The sequence below is a fragment of the Bos indicus genome, chromosome 11 (genome assembly GCF_029378745.1).
Source record: "Bos indicus isolate NIAB-ARS_2022 breed Sahiwal x Tharparkar chromosome 11, NIAB-ARS_B.indTharparkar_mat_pri_1.0, whole genome shotgun sequence".
NCBI classification, from domain to species: Eukaryota; Metazoa; Chordata; class Mammalia; order Artiodactyla; family Bovidae; genus Bos; species Bos indicus.
The window spans coordinates 1735122-1751229 of NC_091770.1; the positions used below are offsets into that span (position 1 = coordinate 1735122).

The 16108-nt window shown below is 50.4% G+C and overlaps 1 protein-coding gene across 1 annotated transcript in view; it reads left to right on the top strand.

The window, feature by feature from the left end:
- LOC109565720 (mal, T cell differentiation protein like) overlaps positions 1-7206 on the top strand; it is a 33035-nt gene extending 25829 nt beyond the window's left edge. Inside the window, exons 4-5 of the mRNA XM_019969626.2 lie at positions 2982-3104; positions 5651-7206. Of these exons, the coding sequence (XP_019825185.1) occupies positions 2982-3104; positions 5651-5713 (186 nt within the window). The 3' untranslated portion in view covers positions 5714-7206. The remainder of the gene's footprint in view (positions 1-2981; positions 3105-5650) is intronic.
- The last annotated feature ends 8902 nt before the right edge of the window (positions 7207-16108 follow it).

Here is a 16108-nt window from a genome sequence, read left to right on the forward strand (position 1 = left end):
ATCATCAAAGGCACGGGTCACAGTTCTGGAAAATTATAATTGTCCCCCATTATAACACAGCCACTTCCCTGGTGGCTCAGACAGTAAAAACATCTGCCTACAATGCTGGAGACCCCAGGTGGATCCCTGGGTCAGGAAGATTCCCTGGAGAAGGAAATGGCAACACACTCCAGTACTCTTGCCTGGGAAAATCCCATGGACGGAGGAGCCTGGTAGGCTATAGTCCATGGAGTTGCAAAGAGTCCGACACAAGTGAGTGACTTCAGTTTTTTTCCCATTATAACTGAAATATGTTTTTGCAGTTTGAATCAGGGTCCTCACAGGCCTGTTTGATCAGGGTCCTCACAGGCCTGTTTGATCAGGGTCCTCACAGGCCTGTTTGATTCAGGGTCCTCACAGGCCTGTTTGATCAGGGTCCTCACAGGCCTGTTTGATCAGGGTCCTCACAGGCCCACTTGCACTTGGCAGTGGTGACTCTTGAGTACCTTTAATCTATTTTTCAGTAGGTGGTTGCCGAACCACGAAACACACCAGGATTCTTGGCCTCCGGGGGAGAAGAATTCAATCCGGGGCCAGTGACGAGGCTTGATCGCTCAGAACTTTTGTGTAATAAAGCTTTGCTGCTGCTGCTGCTAAGTCGCTTCAGTTGTGTCCGACTCTGTGCGACCCCCTAGACGTCAGCCCACCAGGCTCCTCTGTCCCTGGGATTCTCCAGGCAAGAACACTGGAGTGGGTTGCCATTTCCTTCTCCAATGCATGAAAGTGAAAAGTGAAATGGAAGTCGCTCAGTCGTGTCCAACCCTCAGCGACCCCATGGACTGCAGCCTACCAGGCTCCTCCATCCATGGGATTTTCCGGGCAAGTATACTGGAGTGGGCCTTCTCCGGTAATAAAGCTTTATTAAAGTATAAAAGAGATAGAGAACGCTTCTGACATAGACATCAGAAGGGGGCAGAAAGAGTGCCCCCTGCTAGCCTTTAAGTGGTATGTTATATACCTATCAGCAGAAAGAAATTAGAGAAAGGAGATGTCTCAAAACTCAGAGACTGGCACCAGGCCCCTCACCCACAACATGCATTTTGAGATAACATTGGCCCAAGGTGAGTTGTCCCAGGCCGTAAAATGATTGACATGACTCTTGAAGAAAGGCAGGTTTCCAAGCAAAAACAGTCTCATTAACATAGCTTAAGAGAACATTTGCATGAGTAAAACATTCTGGTTTGTCTAGTTGGTTCTGAGTCTTAGGCAGAACCGACTTGAAGACAGAGTCTAGGGTAAATACATAGCTCATTAACATAGCTTAAGACAAACATTTCCAGGAGAAACACGCATTGCTTAGCTCCAGGTTTGAGAAAAGTTAAGTTCAGGTGGAGCCTGGTATCTTCATGGCAGCAGAGAATTTTAAGAGAAACCTCTTTTTAAATTTGTATAGAGAAGGGGGAAAAAACCTAACACTTGTTTGTTTCCTCCTGCCGCTTACTGCTGCTGCACCAGGCTCCCCCATCCCTGGGATTCTCCAGGCAAGAACACTGGAGTGGGTTGCCATTTCCTTCTCCAATGCATGAAAGTGAAAAGTGAAAGTGAAGTCATTCAGTCGTGTCCGACTCTTAGCGACCCCATGGACTGCAGCCTACCAGGCTCCTCCATCCATGGGATTTTCCAGGGAAGAGTACTGGAGTGGGGTGCCATTGCTTTCAACTGTCTGACACTTACAGCTTATTTCCTCCATTTGGAGACCCCTGGCCTTCCTGCCTATTACACTCTTACTATCATGGTTCTCCCTGCTGGTGAAAAAACTGGGTGGTCAGCTTTCCTGTAGACCAGGGGTCCCCCACCTCTGGGATCTAATGTCTGATGATCTGAGGTGGAGCTGATGTAATAATAATAGAGATAAATTGCACAGTTAATATAATGTACTTGAATTATCTTGAAACCAACCCCACCCACGGTCCATGAAAAGAAATTGTCTTTCACAAAACCAGTCCCTGCTGCCGAAAAGGCTGGGGACCGCTGCTGTAGAAGGGCCCACATTTTGATTTGTTTGCTTCTTCCTGGTGTGATTTGCTCCTCTGGTCCCTGAATTTTCTGTAAGCCAGAAGTTCGCATCTAAAGGCTAAACTGAAATGGGTTAAACCTTTCTGGCAAGGATGCGTCGTAAGCGTCTCCAAGTCACGTCACACATGGTGACTGGGGGTCCTTCTTTCACTGTGACAACCTTACCCCATCACTCTTTTCTCCAATGTCCTCTTTCATCTTCTGATGAATATTCTTTAGGGGTTGCAAAATGCCAATTTGCCTTACGACATTCCTTCCAGAATACTATGGTATTCTTATGATGTTAAAGGACACTGCTGAGAGTTTAGCATAAAGGTTCAACGATGGATGGAACCTAGAGTCAGATTAGCCTGACTCTGCCATGTGTCAGCTAAGCCTTGGTTTTCTCATCTTTAAAGTGGGCATGTTACTAGTAGCTGCCTTATGAAATCAGCTGTGAAGATTTAATGACACAAGTATATACAGTTAGGAAAGCACCCAGCAAACAGCAGGCCTTCATAGCACTAACAGCTGGGGAGCACAGGCTTGGTGGTAATGTGGCCTGGTTTCAAATCCTGGCTCAGCCTGTGGTCATTGACTTTAACCTTGGACTTCTATTTCCTCAAAATGGCATTAACGATAAATAGAACCGACCTCATAGTTCACAAGGTTAAATGAGATAAACGAGGAAAAGATTTAGCCTACACTTTGACCGGGAAGAAGCACTCAATAAATCTTGGTTCATACTGGTATTGCCATTTATTTAATCCACTATTGCTCACGACATAGAAATTTCACTCGAAACACTGCGAAAGGAAAAAGCAGGAGTTTCGGGAGCAGGCTTGTCTCTTTGGCCCCCTCTGCCCAGGGGCTGAGTCAGAGGAGAAGGCGTTACCTGCTTGCGTGCCCGTGTGACAGTGGCCATGGCCTCTGCTGCATCTTTCCAGGACAGCCTGTATCACGGGACCACGGGCATCCTGTACATGAGCGCCGCCGTGTTACAAGTGCACGCCACCATCGTGTCGGAGACCCAGGACCTGAAAAACTACTATATAAATACTGCGGCCTCGGTGAGTGCGGGGAAAGATCACGGCAGGCGCCACCGGGGGGGAGAGCCAGGGGCTCGGCCTCGGTGAGCGCTGGGAAAGATCACGGCAGGCGCCACCGGGGGGGAAAGCCAGGGGCTCGATTCTGTCTCCTCTGGAACAGATGACCCTATATCCTCAGACTGGAGGAGTCTTGCGGGATGGGAGGGGGTGTGTGTGTGTGTGTGTGTGTGAGAGCGCGTGCGCGCATGCAGATGTGCTGGCAGTCAGCTTGGGTGGCACCCAAGCTCACAGGGTGCCAAGCCCTCGTGCAGGTGTCATCTCTCCTCCTGGTGGCTCAGACAGTAAAGAATCTGCCTTCAATGCAGGAAGACCCGGGTTCAATCCCTGGGTCAGGAAGATCCCCTGGAGAAGGGCATGTCTACCAACTCCAGTATCCTTGCCTGGAGAATTCCAGGACAGAGGAGCCTGGCAGTCCATGGGGTCGCAAAGAGTTGGAGATGACCAAGGGACTAACATTTCACTCATACCAACTACGCTGCCCTCAGAATATGTTTTTCCAAAACACAAATTTTCCAAAATGCACATCTCTCATTGAAAATCCTTAGGACTTCCCTGGCAATCCAGTGGTTAAGACTTCACCTTCTAAGGCAGGGGGCGTGGGTTCAATCCCTGGTCGGGGAGCTAAGACCATCATACCTCATGGCCCCAAAACCAGAACATAAACAATAGAAGCAATATTGTAACAAATTAACTAAAGATTTTTCAAAATGGTCCACATAAAAATTTATTTTAAAAATGAAGAAAGAAAATCCTTCAGTGGCTCCCTTTGCTGATGGAATGGAGCTCAATTGCTCATCACGGCTCAAGTTCCTGCATCCTTCTATTTCAGTGACAGACATCCACGAGGTTACATATTGGCCGATGCAATCCAAGGCAAGGTGGTCCAGACGAGGTGTGGGCCGAGCAGGACTTCTGGACCTCGGGCTCACTGCCTGCCTGCCCGACAGCCTTTCCAGGCCGAGTGTGGCTGCTTCCCTCTCTTGGGGGGATGGCGCCCTCAGGTGGCAGGTGACTCACATGACCGGCAGCGTGCATCTGTGTGCCCACAAGTGCTCCTAACCCTCCTCACTCCTTCTCAGGAAGATCTAAGGCCCAGGCTGGGTCCCAGCCCATCAGCTCCAGTCTCTGTGGCCAGAAAAGTCCTGTGTCAGTCGGGCTCCCCAGGGATCGGGCAGCAGCAGGAGGGGGTGTGATATGGGGTGCTGCCGTCCTTGTCAGAAAGATACCAGGCCAACGCAGTGACCCTCCAGGATGCCTTTCCTGCTTGTCTGCCTCCTTGCCCCCCAGCCCAGCGCCACTCTGCCTCCCGCCACTCGGGGTGCTGCTCGCCCTGCTCAGGGCCCCGTCACACCAGCCTCCTTGCTGTCCCTGGGTCCTCTCACTTGGGCCTCAGCTCCCGGCTCCCTCACCTCCTTCTGTTCTCTTCTCACTTGTCACCTCTCGGTGAGGCCGCCACTCAGCCCCACTCAGAGTAGAAGCTCCTACTTCTCTCCTGGTTTATCTTGGGTCTTTTATGCATGTGCCACTAAAATGCGAGTTCCATGAGGATAGGAATTTTTGAATTTTTGTTCACCATTAGATCCATGGTTGTGCTTGAAGCACGCATGCTCATGCTAAGTCGCTTCAGTCTTGTTCGACTCTTTGTGACCCCATGGACCCTAGGCCGCCAGGCTCCTCTCTCCATGGGATTCTCCAGGCAAGAATACTGGAGGGGGCTTCTATGCCTTCCTCCAGGGGATCTTCCCAACCCAGGGACTGAACCCGAGTCTTCTGCTTCTCTTGCGTCTCCTGCACTGCAGGCAGATTCTTTACCACTGAGCCACCGAGGAAGCCCATAGCAGATGCTTACAAGATATGTGTTGAATGAATGAATGAAACAGAGTGTGATTGGACAGGGTGGGGCAAAGTGAAGATGGAGTCCTCCGCTGGACTGAGAGATCATTAGACAGTGCAGTGGGCTATCTTTGGACATGGCCGTGGGGTAGGGAGGGGTCGGGGGGAGCACAGGTTTTGGGCTTGACTAGCTGGACGAGATGAGGATCCTGGGATCAACTGGGCTTGTGAGGGAATCTCAGGAGTTCAGTTTGACCAGAGAGCTTGTGGGGCCTCTGAGCCTCTGAAGATCTAAGAGGTGGTGCGTAGAATTGAGTTCTGGACCTGTGAGTGCAACTGTCGTTTGAGCACAGACTGTGGCTGAAGGTGGAGGAAGGGGAGAGTGACCAGAAAGAGGCGAGGGCACCCAGGGCGGGCGTGGAGACGGGCCCACTTTTTGACAGGTAGAGGGGCCCAGGTCTGCAGGCGAGAGTCCTGCTGCACAGCCACCATGGGACGAGGGGGTGGAGGGGCTGCCCCGTGGCTGCTGCCCTCAGGCCAGGCAGGGCTCTGGCAGACAGCGGGTGAAGCAGGGTCAAAACAAGGGCCATCCAGGCTGCCATGGGCCTGTGTGGGGTTGGGAGCAGGTAGTGACTGCCAGCATCTCTAAGGCAGTAACTCCCTGGCTCTTCCAGTTCTTTGCCTTCGTCACCACCTTGCTCTACATCCTGCATGCCTTCAGTATCTATTACCACTGAAGAAGCAGGGGACCAGCCGACGTGGAAGATGCTCTTTCAAAACCAGGAGTGTCAGCTTCCAAAACTGGTGTTCAGCCTTCGCCATCTGGATGATAAACAGCTTACCAACGATGACATCACGGGATCCACAGACCATCTTTTCAGACTGAGCGATGAAATCACACGCTGGCAGATCTGCTTGGACATTTTAATTCATTGTGATGAATATGAAAAGGCTGGTGGGGGGAGGACTTTGTTGCTGTTTCATTTTGTTTTGTTTGGCCCAGGGAAAGTAATTGTCTCTTGGGATTATCTGACAATGACCCTCGCTCTTCTAGAAAACTAACATCTCATGTGGAAAATTCCAGGTCTACCACCATCTTGCCTGTTTGGGGATCTGCCTCGGCAACGAGGGTCCACACAGCTGACTGATGAGAACCTTCATTATTTTTTTAAAATCAAAATGGTGCTGTCAACGCCTTCGGTTCTGAAGAACCACAGACCTTGCTCCTGTCCCGGGATCCTGCCTCTTCGGTGCAGTGGTGTACAAACCCGCTACCCCCTCCCACACTGCCTGACTCCAATTCATGCCCCCTTCCTCTTTCCTCTACAGTTATAGGAGCCAAGGGAAATCTGAGGGTAGATTTGTGAAAATCTAGATTTGGGAAAATAAGGGACTGACCACAAAATTGTTATATACCAAGACCAGGGAGGGGAGGAGGGGTCGGACAGGGAAGGCTACAACCCATTTTTCCGATTCTCAGTAAGTCAGGCTGCTCAGAGAACTGCAGGCCTGCGGGACCCACTCCTTGTCCCTCAGAAAAGACCATCAAGGAAGCAAGAAGGACATTACGTGCCAGGATTCTCCTCTGGGCTCCGGTCACACAGAGGATATCAAGGAGGCTGGAAAGGACCCCATCCCAGGGTCCCTGCTCTTTCGCGAGCCTCCTCCCCACAGTGGTCCAGCTGGGTGGGGCCTGGACTGTCCAGCCAGCCTCCTGCAGCGGAGGGCTTCCCGGGGCCGGGATGTGCTAAGGCATGTGTTCCAGGGCATTCTCAAAGAAAAGACACAGAGAAACGTAAACCACGGGCTGGATCCCCCGCTGAACTGTTTTCAAAGGAAGGCTGTGCTGTCGGACAGTTCTGGCCCCGTGCTGGGGGTCCAGGCGTCTGTCTGGCTCAGTCTCTGAGGAGAGTCAGTGCTCAGCCCCCAGCTGCGTGGACCTGCTGCCATTTTGAAATGCAATAAGTTATTCTGTGGGAGTGATTTGTCTGAGCCGGTTTGAGGGCTTACAGTTTTGGATCAACTTTTTTCTGCTCCTGGGGGAGAGAGGGTCAGGAAGGCGGGGAGATCACCGGAGAGAAAATTGGCTTCATGCCTTGACGGCTCACCTTCTAATCACCCCATAGCTTGAAAAGTCACCATTCATCTGTGACTTTCTGGCCCGTCATCTGTGTGGGATGTTCAGTATTTCCTGAGCAGTCACATCCAAATAAAAGTGGTTTCTACAGTGTGACGCCTGGAGCTCGTCTCTTTTGTGACCTCACCACTGGGGCTGGACACCACGGCACAGGTCCCAACAGCAGCTGTACTGAGACCCCACGCCCCCAACCCATGGAGAGTCCAAGGCCCAGCACACCCAGCCTTGCTTCACGGGCAGCTGCCCCGAGATGCCACATCTGGCTCCAGCGTTTGGGTTTGTGGCATCATTTCCACTTCAGTAAGAATGGTTTCCCTGGTGGCTCAGCGGTAAAGAACCCGTCTGCCAATGCAGGAGACACAGGTTCAGTCCCTGGGTGGGGAAGATCCCCTGGAGGAGGGCATGGCAACCCACTCCAGTATTCTTACCTGGGAAGTTCCATGGACAGAGGAGCCTGGTGGGCTAGAGTCCGTGTCGCAAGGAGTCGGACACGACTGAGTAACTAACACACACACAGGCGGGCTAAGGTGTAGCTATGCGGAAGTGGGGTAACATTAAGGTGCACCACATTAAGAAGCAGTTACGCAAGATTAGATATGTCAAGAGGGGTTATGGCAAGGTGCTGATGGATTAAGATGTACTTGGGTTCAGGTGTACTTAGAGCAAGTTATTGCAAGGTGTAGGTCAGCTCTGGGGCACCTGTAGACGCAGTGGCGCCAGCAGGATGAAACCTGTGATCCCTGTGAGTGGGATCATTAAAGACTTGCATCATCAAACTCCGCAGGAACGCACCAGGGCCCCCTTGAGTTAAGGGCCTTTTCTCCAGCAACCATAGGAAATGACTCCATCACCATTAAGGTCGTGAAATTATTTCTCTTCTCAGTGTTAAGACGCCTTTTGCGGTGGTGGTGGTTTATGACTCAGCTGTGTCCCACTCTTGCAGCCTCATGAACTGTGGCCCGCCAGGCTCCTCTGTCCATGGGATTTCCCAGGCAAGAATACTGGAGTGGGTTGCCGTTCCCTTTTCCAGGGGATCTTCCCAACCCACGATCGAACCTGAGTCTCCTGCGCTGCAGGCAGATTCTTTACCAACTGAGCCACCAGGGAAGCTCAAGACGCCTTTTAAGGGGAAATAATTAAGGAGCCAGATAGAGGTGGAAAACTGAGAGGTCGGTGCAGTTATCCAAGCCCTCCACTGGGTGGCGCGCGGGCTCCACTCCCATGAGGAAACAGAAGGCCTTCTCGGTGGTGGGAAGCGGTCAGGGCGAGAGGCTGCAGAAAATCCCGATCCCCAGTGGCGTCCTTGGGGATTTTGCCAGAGAAGGCTGCCCCTGCCACAGGGGGTGACAGGGATGTTCCCTGTCCTTGGAGCTTCCGTGGAGAAAGAGGCCCGGGGCCCTGCCTTGGCACAGTTTGCCTGTTGGGTTAAGGCTGAAGGTGAGGGGGCAGGTGTCACATGGAGGGCCCCTCGGTCCATCCATCATCAATGTGGCCAGGTGATGGCTGGACCCGAGCCAGGGGAAAGGTCTGCTCCACCTGAAGGGGTGTAGGGGCGGGGGGAGGGACTTCTGTCTGATATTCTTACAGCCATCACTCCCCATTGTACCCTCTGTGCCTGGCCAAGTTCACCGGGACACGCAGACTCCTGGGCCCTGGAGTGATGCGCCTGTGCTGGGGAGGGGCCCACGCTGGCCCGAGCTGACCCAAGGCTGCTCCCAGGGACCACTGAGGGAGGTGGGGTAGAGCGTGGGGGATCCCACTAAGGCACAGTGTTAACACCTAACCTTTCCTTTCATCAGCTTCTGCCTATCAGGTATATGCCCAGGTTTCTAGAAGCTTTCAGGGGCACCCCTGACCCTGCCCACCCAGCTCCCCAGCTCCCTCCAGCACCCCAAACCTTTATGTAGGGGTTTTGGGCCCCAATGAGTTTGATCCTTGGGTCAGGAAGATCCCCTGGAGAAGGAAATGGCAACCCACTCCAGTATTTTTGCCTGGAAAATTCCATGGATAGAGGAGCCTGGTGGGCTACAGTCTATGGGTTTGCAAAAGGGTTGGACACGACTGAGTGACTAACACACACACACATCTGCTATGTAGCCCCACCTCTGTTGAAATTCTACAGCTGCATCTGAAGAGGGGCCCCCAGAGTGCACTAACACCCAACAACCCTGAACGTCTGCCTGCTCTCTGGGCCTTGGCCTGCTTCTCTGTGGCAAAGATGCCCTCGAAGGCCCTCTGGGGTCACTGCTTCCTCCTAGAGAGATAGGGAAGGTGGAGGAGAAAATCGAGGGATTCCCCGGGCCACTTGTGTGCAGTGGGAGGGCAGATCACAAAGCCCTCCCCTCCGATTCAGGGTCCTCTGGTGCAGATACAGCAGACACCGGTGGGAGCAGCAGAGAGCCTGGTGCCAGGGCACCTGCCTTCTGTGGGGCAACCTCCATGTTTGCCCAGAGCGCATCTCACAGGTTTGATTCTGTTGCCTGAGTGTTTGCTGAGCATCTGCTCTGTGCCTGGGTGGGGCTCTGCTCTCAAGGACTGGGAGTGGGGTGTGTTGGGGGGAGAGGGCTCATGTCTTAGGGCAATGGGGCACTGACCCAAACTGGAAGAAGCAGGGAGGGATTTACAAAAGGCTTCCCAGGAAATGGGACCTCCAGGAAGTTATCAGAACCATCAGCCACCTGCCCTTCCCCTGCCTGGAGTCACAGGCTGGGGGTCTAAAGGGGAGATGCAGTCTTAGGTGGAGAGGGCAGTCGGGATAGGCAACAGTGTAAGGAAGGGCTCTGAGTCCAACAGCGGCCATGGTTCAGGAGCCAACAGCAGCCGGTCCCGGGTAATATCAGCAAGCCTGGGCTTTCAGATATTAGCTGTGACCTTGGTTCTCCCGCCGAGATGAAGAGCTGGGGGGAGACCTGGGGGTTAAGCAAGGAGTGCAGATCCTTGTGCCCACACTGGCCACCCTCTCAGGAGGTGACTAGAGGATCTTTGGAGACATGTCTTCATTAAGAATCTACATCCTTGAGAATGGAGCTTCCCTGATGGCTCAGTGGTAAAGAATCTGTCTGCCAGTGCAGGAGACGTGGGTTCGATCCCTGGGTCAGGAAGATCCCCTGGAAAAGGGCATGGCAACCCACTCCAGTGTTCTTACCTGGGAAATCCCATGGACAGAGGAGCCTGGTGGGCTGCAGTCCATGGAGTTGCAGAGCCAGACATGACTTAGCGACTAAACAACAACAACATCCTTGGAAATTCCCTGGCAGTCCAGTGGTTAGGACGTCACACTTTCAGTGCCAAGGGCCTGGGTTCAATCTTGGGCAGGGAACTAAGATCCCACAAGCCGCAAGGTGTGACCAAAACAAAAAAATAATCTGTATCTTTGAATTTTCCAAAAAACAAAACACTACTGCTGAAACTCCAGTACTTTGGCCACCTCATGCTAAGAGTTGACTCATTGGAAAAGACTCTGATGCTGGGAGGGATTGGGGGCAGGAGGAGAAGGGGACGACAGAGGATGAGATGGCTGGATGGCATCACTGACTCAATGGACGTGAGTCTGAGTGAACTCCGGGAGTTGGTGATGGACAGGGAGGCCTGGCATGCTGCGATTCATGGGGTCGCAAAGAGTCGGACACAACTGAGCGACTGATCTGATCTGATCTGACTACTACCTTGGATTCCCCATCATGGTACAACTACAAGGAGGATCACACTCTTCATACTAGTAATAAATTGGTCATTTCTATCAGTAATTAAGAATAATGGCCAACACTGTCATAGAAGCTGGTAGACCCAAGCCCTCACACGGCCACCTTTCCCTTGGCCATGGTGGTGTCTACTCGTGAGGAGACCTGACAGGTATTAAGTGCCACCCTCACTGTAAGTGAGTGGGAAATCCCATCTTCTGCCCGGGGCTTCCAGGCAGGGGTGAGGGCTCGCACCACAGCCACACCGTCAAGGCCCCCACATGCACCCCCACATCGGAGCTCCCAGGAGGCTTCAGCTCAGAAGGGGGTTGGGGATTGCTCCGAATATGGCCCTCTCCCAAGTCCACTTGGAGCCTGAGTCTCCAAGGAGGCTGGGAGGCCTTGGTGCTATTCACTCACTCAATAGTACCTGACTCTTTGTGACCCATGGACCACAGCACATCAGGCATCCCTGTCCTTCACCATCTCCTGGAGTTTGTGCAAATTCATGTCCATTGAGTTGGTGATGCCATCCAACCATCTCATCCTCTGCTGTCCCCTTCTCCTCCTGCCCTCCATCTTTCCCAGCATCAGGGTCTTTTCTAATGAGTCGGCTCTTCACATCAGGCTCTGATTGGAGGTCATTGGAGATGTGAAGGAGCAGAGTGAGAAGAGTTTGAATCTCAGGAAGGTCAAAGCACTGAGTCAGGGCCATCTATGTTCCCACCAACCCAGGACACTGTCTCAGATGCTCTTAGACAATTTGGGGGCACCTACAGCATCCAGTCTGGGCACTGGATGCTGAGATGAATAAGAAATGGCCTCTGCTATTGAGGAGCTCACAGACTCTGAGAAACCAGGGAAAAGATGCTGAGCAAGGAGCTGGGGGTTTGCTCTGAGGAGGGCACCAGGGTGGAAACTTCCCCTGACCAACGTGCTCTGGACCACAGTGAGCCCTGTAACCATTCCAGCCATTTGACCATCGGCCAAGTTTGTCTTTAGCTGGTATCTTTACTGCTGTGGATGTTGGAGTTTCTTAGAAGAGCCCTAATTTCATGGAAGGTAATTTTTTTTTCTTTTTTTTCAAAGGCAATCCACTGGAACTGTAGCTAAATATGATTTCATTTTTATGCTTCTGTAAAATTTTTTCATATAAAAGAATGTGCCAAGAGGAAAAAGTCCACTTTAGTTTTGGAAATTACAACCTGCATAGCTCACACGTACCCACACATACACACACCCACCCCTGTACACATACATGTGTATGCATGCATGCTCAGTCACTCAGTTGTGTCTGGTTCTTTGTGACCCCATGGACTATAGCCCGCTGGGCTCCTCTGTCCATGGAATTTTCCAGGTAGGAATACTGCAGTGAATTGGCATTTCCTCCTGCATGGGACCTTCTTGACCCAGGGATCAAACCCACGTCTCTTGTGTCTCCTACATTGGCAGGTGGATTCTTTACCACTGTGCCATCTGGGAAGCCCACACACTTGCACACAAATACACACCTGCACACACACACACACACACCCTCAACATGGAGTGCTGCCCACAGAGAGATCTCTGAGCCTGAACTTGCACTTGTGGACACCAACTGCCTTTCTTCCTCTGTTCAGCCCCCAAACAAAGGCCCCCAAGCAAAGAAGAGCTGTCACCCCTTGCTGTGTTGTGGGGACTGGCTGGAACCTGCAGGGGACACCTGCAGGGGCTGAAGGAAAACACTTCTACCTGAGGCAGCATCTGTTCGAGAGGTAGGGGCCGAGTGGGCCAGGTGAGGAGCAGTGCAAAACCTGGAAGAACGTCAAAATCAACACACAGAAATCCCTTGCATTCCTATACACTAATATTGAGAAAATAGAAAGAGAAATTAAGGAAACAATTCCATTCACCATTGCAATGAAAAGAATAAAATACTTAGGAATATATCTACCTAAAGAAACTAAAGACCTATATATAGAAAACTATAAAACACTGGTGAAAGAAATCAAAGAGGACACTAATAGATGGAGAAATATACCATGTTCGTGGATTGGAAGAATCAATATAGTGTAAATGAGTATACTACCCAAAGCAATCTATAGATTCAATGCAATCCCTATCAAGCCACCAATGGTATTTTTCACAGAGCTAGAACAAATAATTTCACAACTTGTGTGGAAATACTAAAAACCTCAAATAGCCAAAGCAATCTTGAGAAAGAAGAATGAAACTGGAGGAATCAACCTGCCTGACTTCAGGCTCTACCACAAAGCCACAGTCATCAAGACAGTATGGTACTGGCACAAAGACAGAAATATAGATCAGTGGAACAAAATAGAAAGCCCAGAGATAAATCCACGCACCTATGGACACCTTATCTTTGACAAAGGAGGCAAGAATATACAATGGAGAAAAGACAATCTCTTTAACAAGTGGTGCTGGGAAAACTGGTCAACCACTTTTAAAAGAATGAAACTAGAACACTTTCTAACACCATACACAAAAATAAACCCAAAATGGATTAAAGATCTAAATGTAAGACCAGAAACTATAAAACTCCTAGAGGAGAACATAAGCAAAACACTCTCCGACATATGTCACAGCAGGATCCTCTATGACCCACCTCCCAGAATATTGGAAATAAAAGTAAAAATAAATGGGACCTAATTAAAATTAAAAGCTTCTGCACAACAAAGGAAACTATGCTGCTGCTAAGTCGCTTCAGTCGTGTCCAACTCTGTGCGACCCCATAGATGGCAGCCCACCAGGCTCCCCCATCCCTGGGATTCTCCAGGCAAGAACACTGGAGTGGGTTGCCATTTCCTTCTCCAATGCATGAAAGTGAAAAGTCAAAGTGAAGTCGCTCAGTTGTGTCTGACTCTTAGCGACCCCATGGACTGTGGCCCACCAGGCTCCTCTGTCCATGGGATTTTCCAGGCAAGAGTACTGGAGTGGGGTGCCATCGCCTTCTCTGAAGGAAACTATACGCAAGGTGAAAAGATAGCCTTCAGAATGGGAGAAAATAATAGCAAATGAAGCAACTGACAAAGAACTAGTCTCAAAAATATACAAGCAACTCCTGCAGCTCAATTCCAGAAAAATAAATGACCCAATCAAAAAATGGGCCAAAGAACTAAATAGACATTTCTCCAAAGAAGACATACAGATGGCTAACAAACACATGAAAAGATGCTCAACATCACTCATTATCAGAGAAATGCAAATCAAGACCACAATGAGGTACCATTTCACGCCAGTCAGAATGGCTGCTATCCAAAAGTCTACAAGCAATAAATGCTGGAGAGGGTGTGGAGAAAAGGGAACCCTCTTACACTGTTGGTGGGAATGCAAACTAGTACAGCCACTATGGAGAACAGTGTGGAGATTTCTTAAAAAACTGGAAATAGAACTGCCTTATGACCCAGCAATTCCACTGCTGGGCATACACACCAAGGAAACCAGAATTGAAAGAGACACATGTACCCAAATGTTCATCGCAGCACTGTTTATAATAGCCAGGACATGGAAGCAACCTAGATGTCCATCGGCAGATGAATGAATAAGAAAGCTGTGATACATATACACAATGGAGTATTACTCAGCCATTAAAAAGAATACATTTGAATCAGTTCTAATGAGGTGGATGAAACTGGAGCCTATTATACAGAGTGAGGTAAGCCAGAAAGAAAAACACCAATACAGTATACTAACACACATATATGGAATTTAGAAAGATGGTAATGATAACCCTGTAAGCGAGATAGCAAAAGAGACACAGATGTATAGAACAGTCTTTTGGACTCTGTAGGAGAGGGAGAGAGAGAGAGTGGGATGATTTGGGAGAATGGCATTGAAACATGTATAATATCATATATGAAACAAATTGCCAGTCCAGGTTCGATGCATGATATAGGATGCTTGGGGCTGGTGCACTGGGATGACCCAGAGGGATGGTACCAGGAGGGAGGTGGGAGGGGGGTTCAGGATGGGGAACACGTATATACCCATGGCAGATACATGTTGATGTATGGCAAAACCAATACAATATTGTAAAATACAATATTGTAAAAATACAATATTGTAAAGTAATTAGCCTTCAATTAAAATAAATAAATTTATTTAAAAAAAAAAAAAAGGACACACAACCCCCAGCACAGCCCCGCCCCCTGCACAGCCCTGCTCCATACAGCCTTGTTCCCAGGACACCGGCGGGATCCCCGCCAAGTCAGTCACCTGTTTTGCTGGAAAGGAGGTTGGGCCTCACTCAGTTTGCGCTGAGGGCTCATGGGTGGTGTGTGTGTGTGTGCTAAGTCACTTCAGTCGTGTCCGACTCTTTACAACCCCATGGCACTGGCCCACCAGGCTCTGTCCATGGAATTTTCCAGACAAGAATGTTAGAGTGGGTTGCCATGCCCTGCCCCAGGGATCTTCCTGACCCAGGGATCCAACTCGAGCCTCTTATGTCTCCTGCATTGGCAGGCTGGTCTTTATCACTAGCACCACCTGGGAAGCCCCATGGGTGGTAGTAAAAGCAGGTAACTCTGATTGGGACTTGAACCCACTGTCTTTTAACAGAGATCACACATGGTCTCAGGACTTCATGAAGCTTGGTTTCTTGATGTCTCATTGCAGAAAGAATTCAGTGAGAGACAAAGTGATAGGTAAGAAGTGGATTTATTTAGAGAGAAATGCACTCCACAGACAAAGTATGGGTCATCTCAGAAGGTGGGGTGATTACTTTTTATGGGCTGGGTAATTTCATAGGCTAATGAGTGGTGGGGTTATTCCAACTATTTCAGGAAGGGGTGGGGATTTCCAGGAATTGGGCCACTGCCCACTTTTTGGCCTCTGATGGTTGGCTTCAGAACTGTGTTGGCACCTGTGGGTGTGTCATTTAGATGGCAATGCATTACAATGAGGGTATGCTGAAGCGTAGGGTTCACTGGAAATTGTGTCTTCCGTCATCTTGGACCGCGTTGTGTCACGCCCTATGGCTATGTCATTCTTTAAAGGTGTGTCCTACCTGCTTCCCTCCTGGATAAGTGGGAGGAGGGACACAGCCAGGCCACAACCCATGACCAGTGGGGCCACGGTGTTCAGGCCTGGGTCTGACCAGCGTAGCCACCCCCCACCAGGGCTCGTACAGTTGAGGGGAAGATGGAGAGGTGCAGGACTCCTCCGCTAACCTCAGACAGCTTGTGTGAGTGACGGGCTGGTGGCCCCTCGCATACATCCCAGAAAGGCAAGAGAGAGCGGGGTGTCGTAGGTTATGTTGTCTGTTTGAGATGCTCCTTGTTTCTTGAGTTCAGCTTGTATCACTATAAACGTCCCTC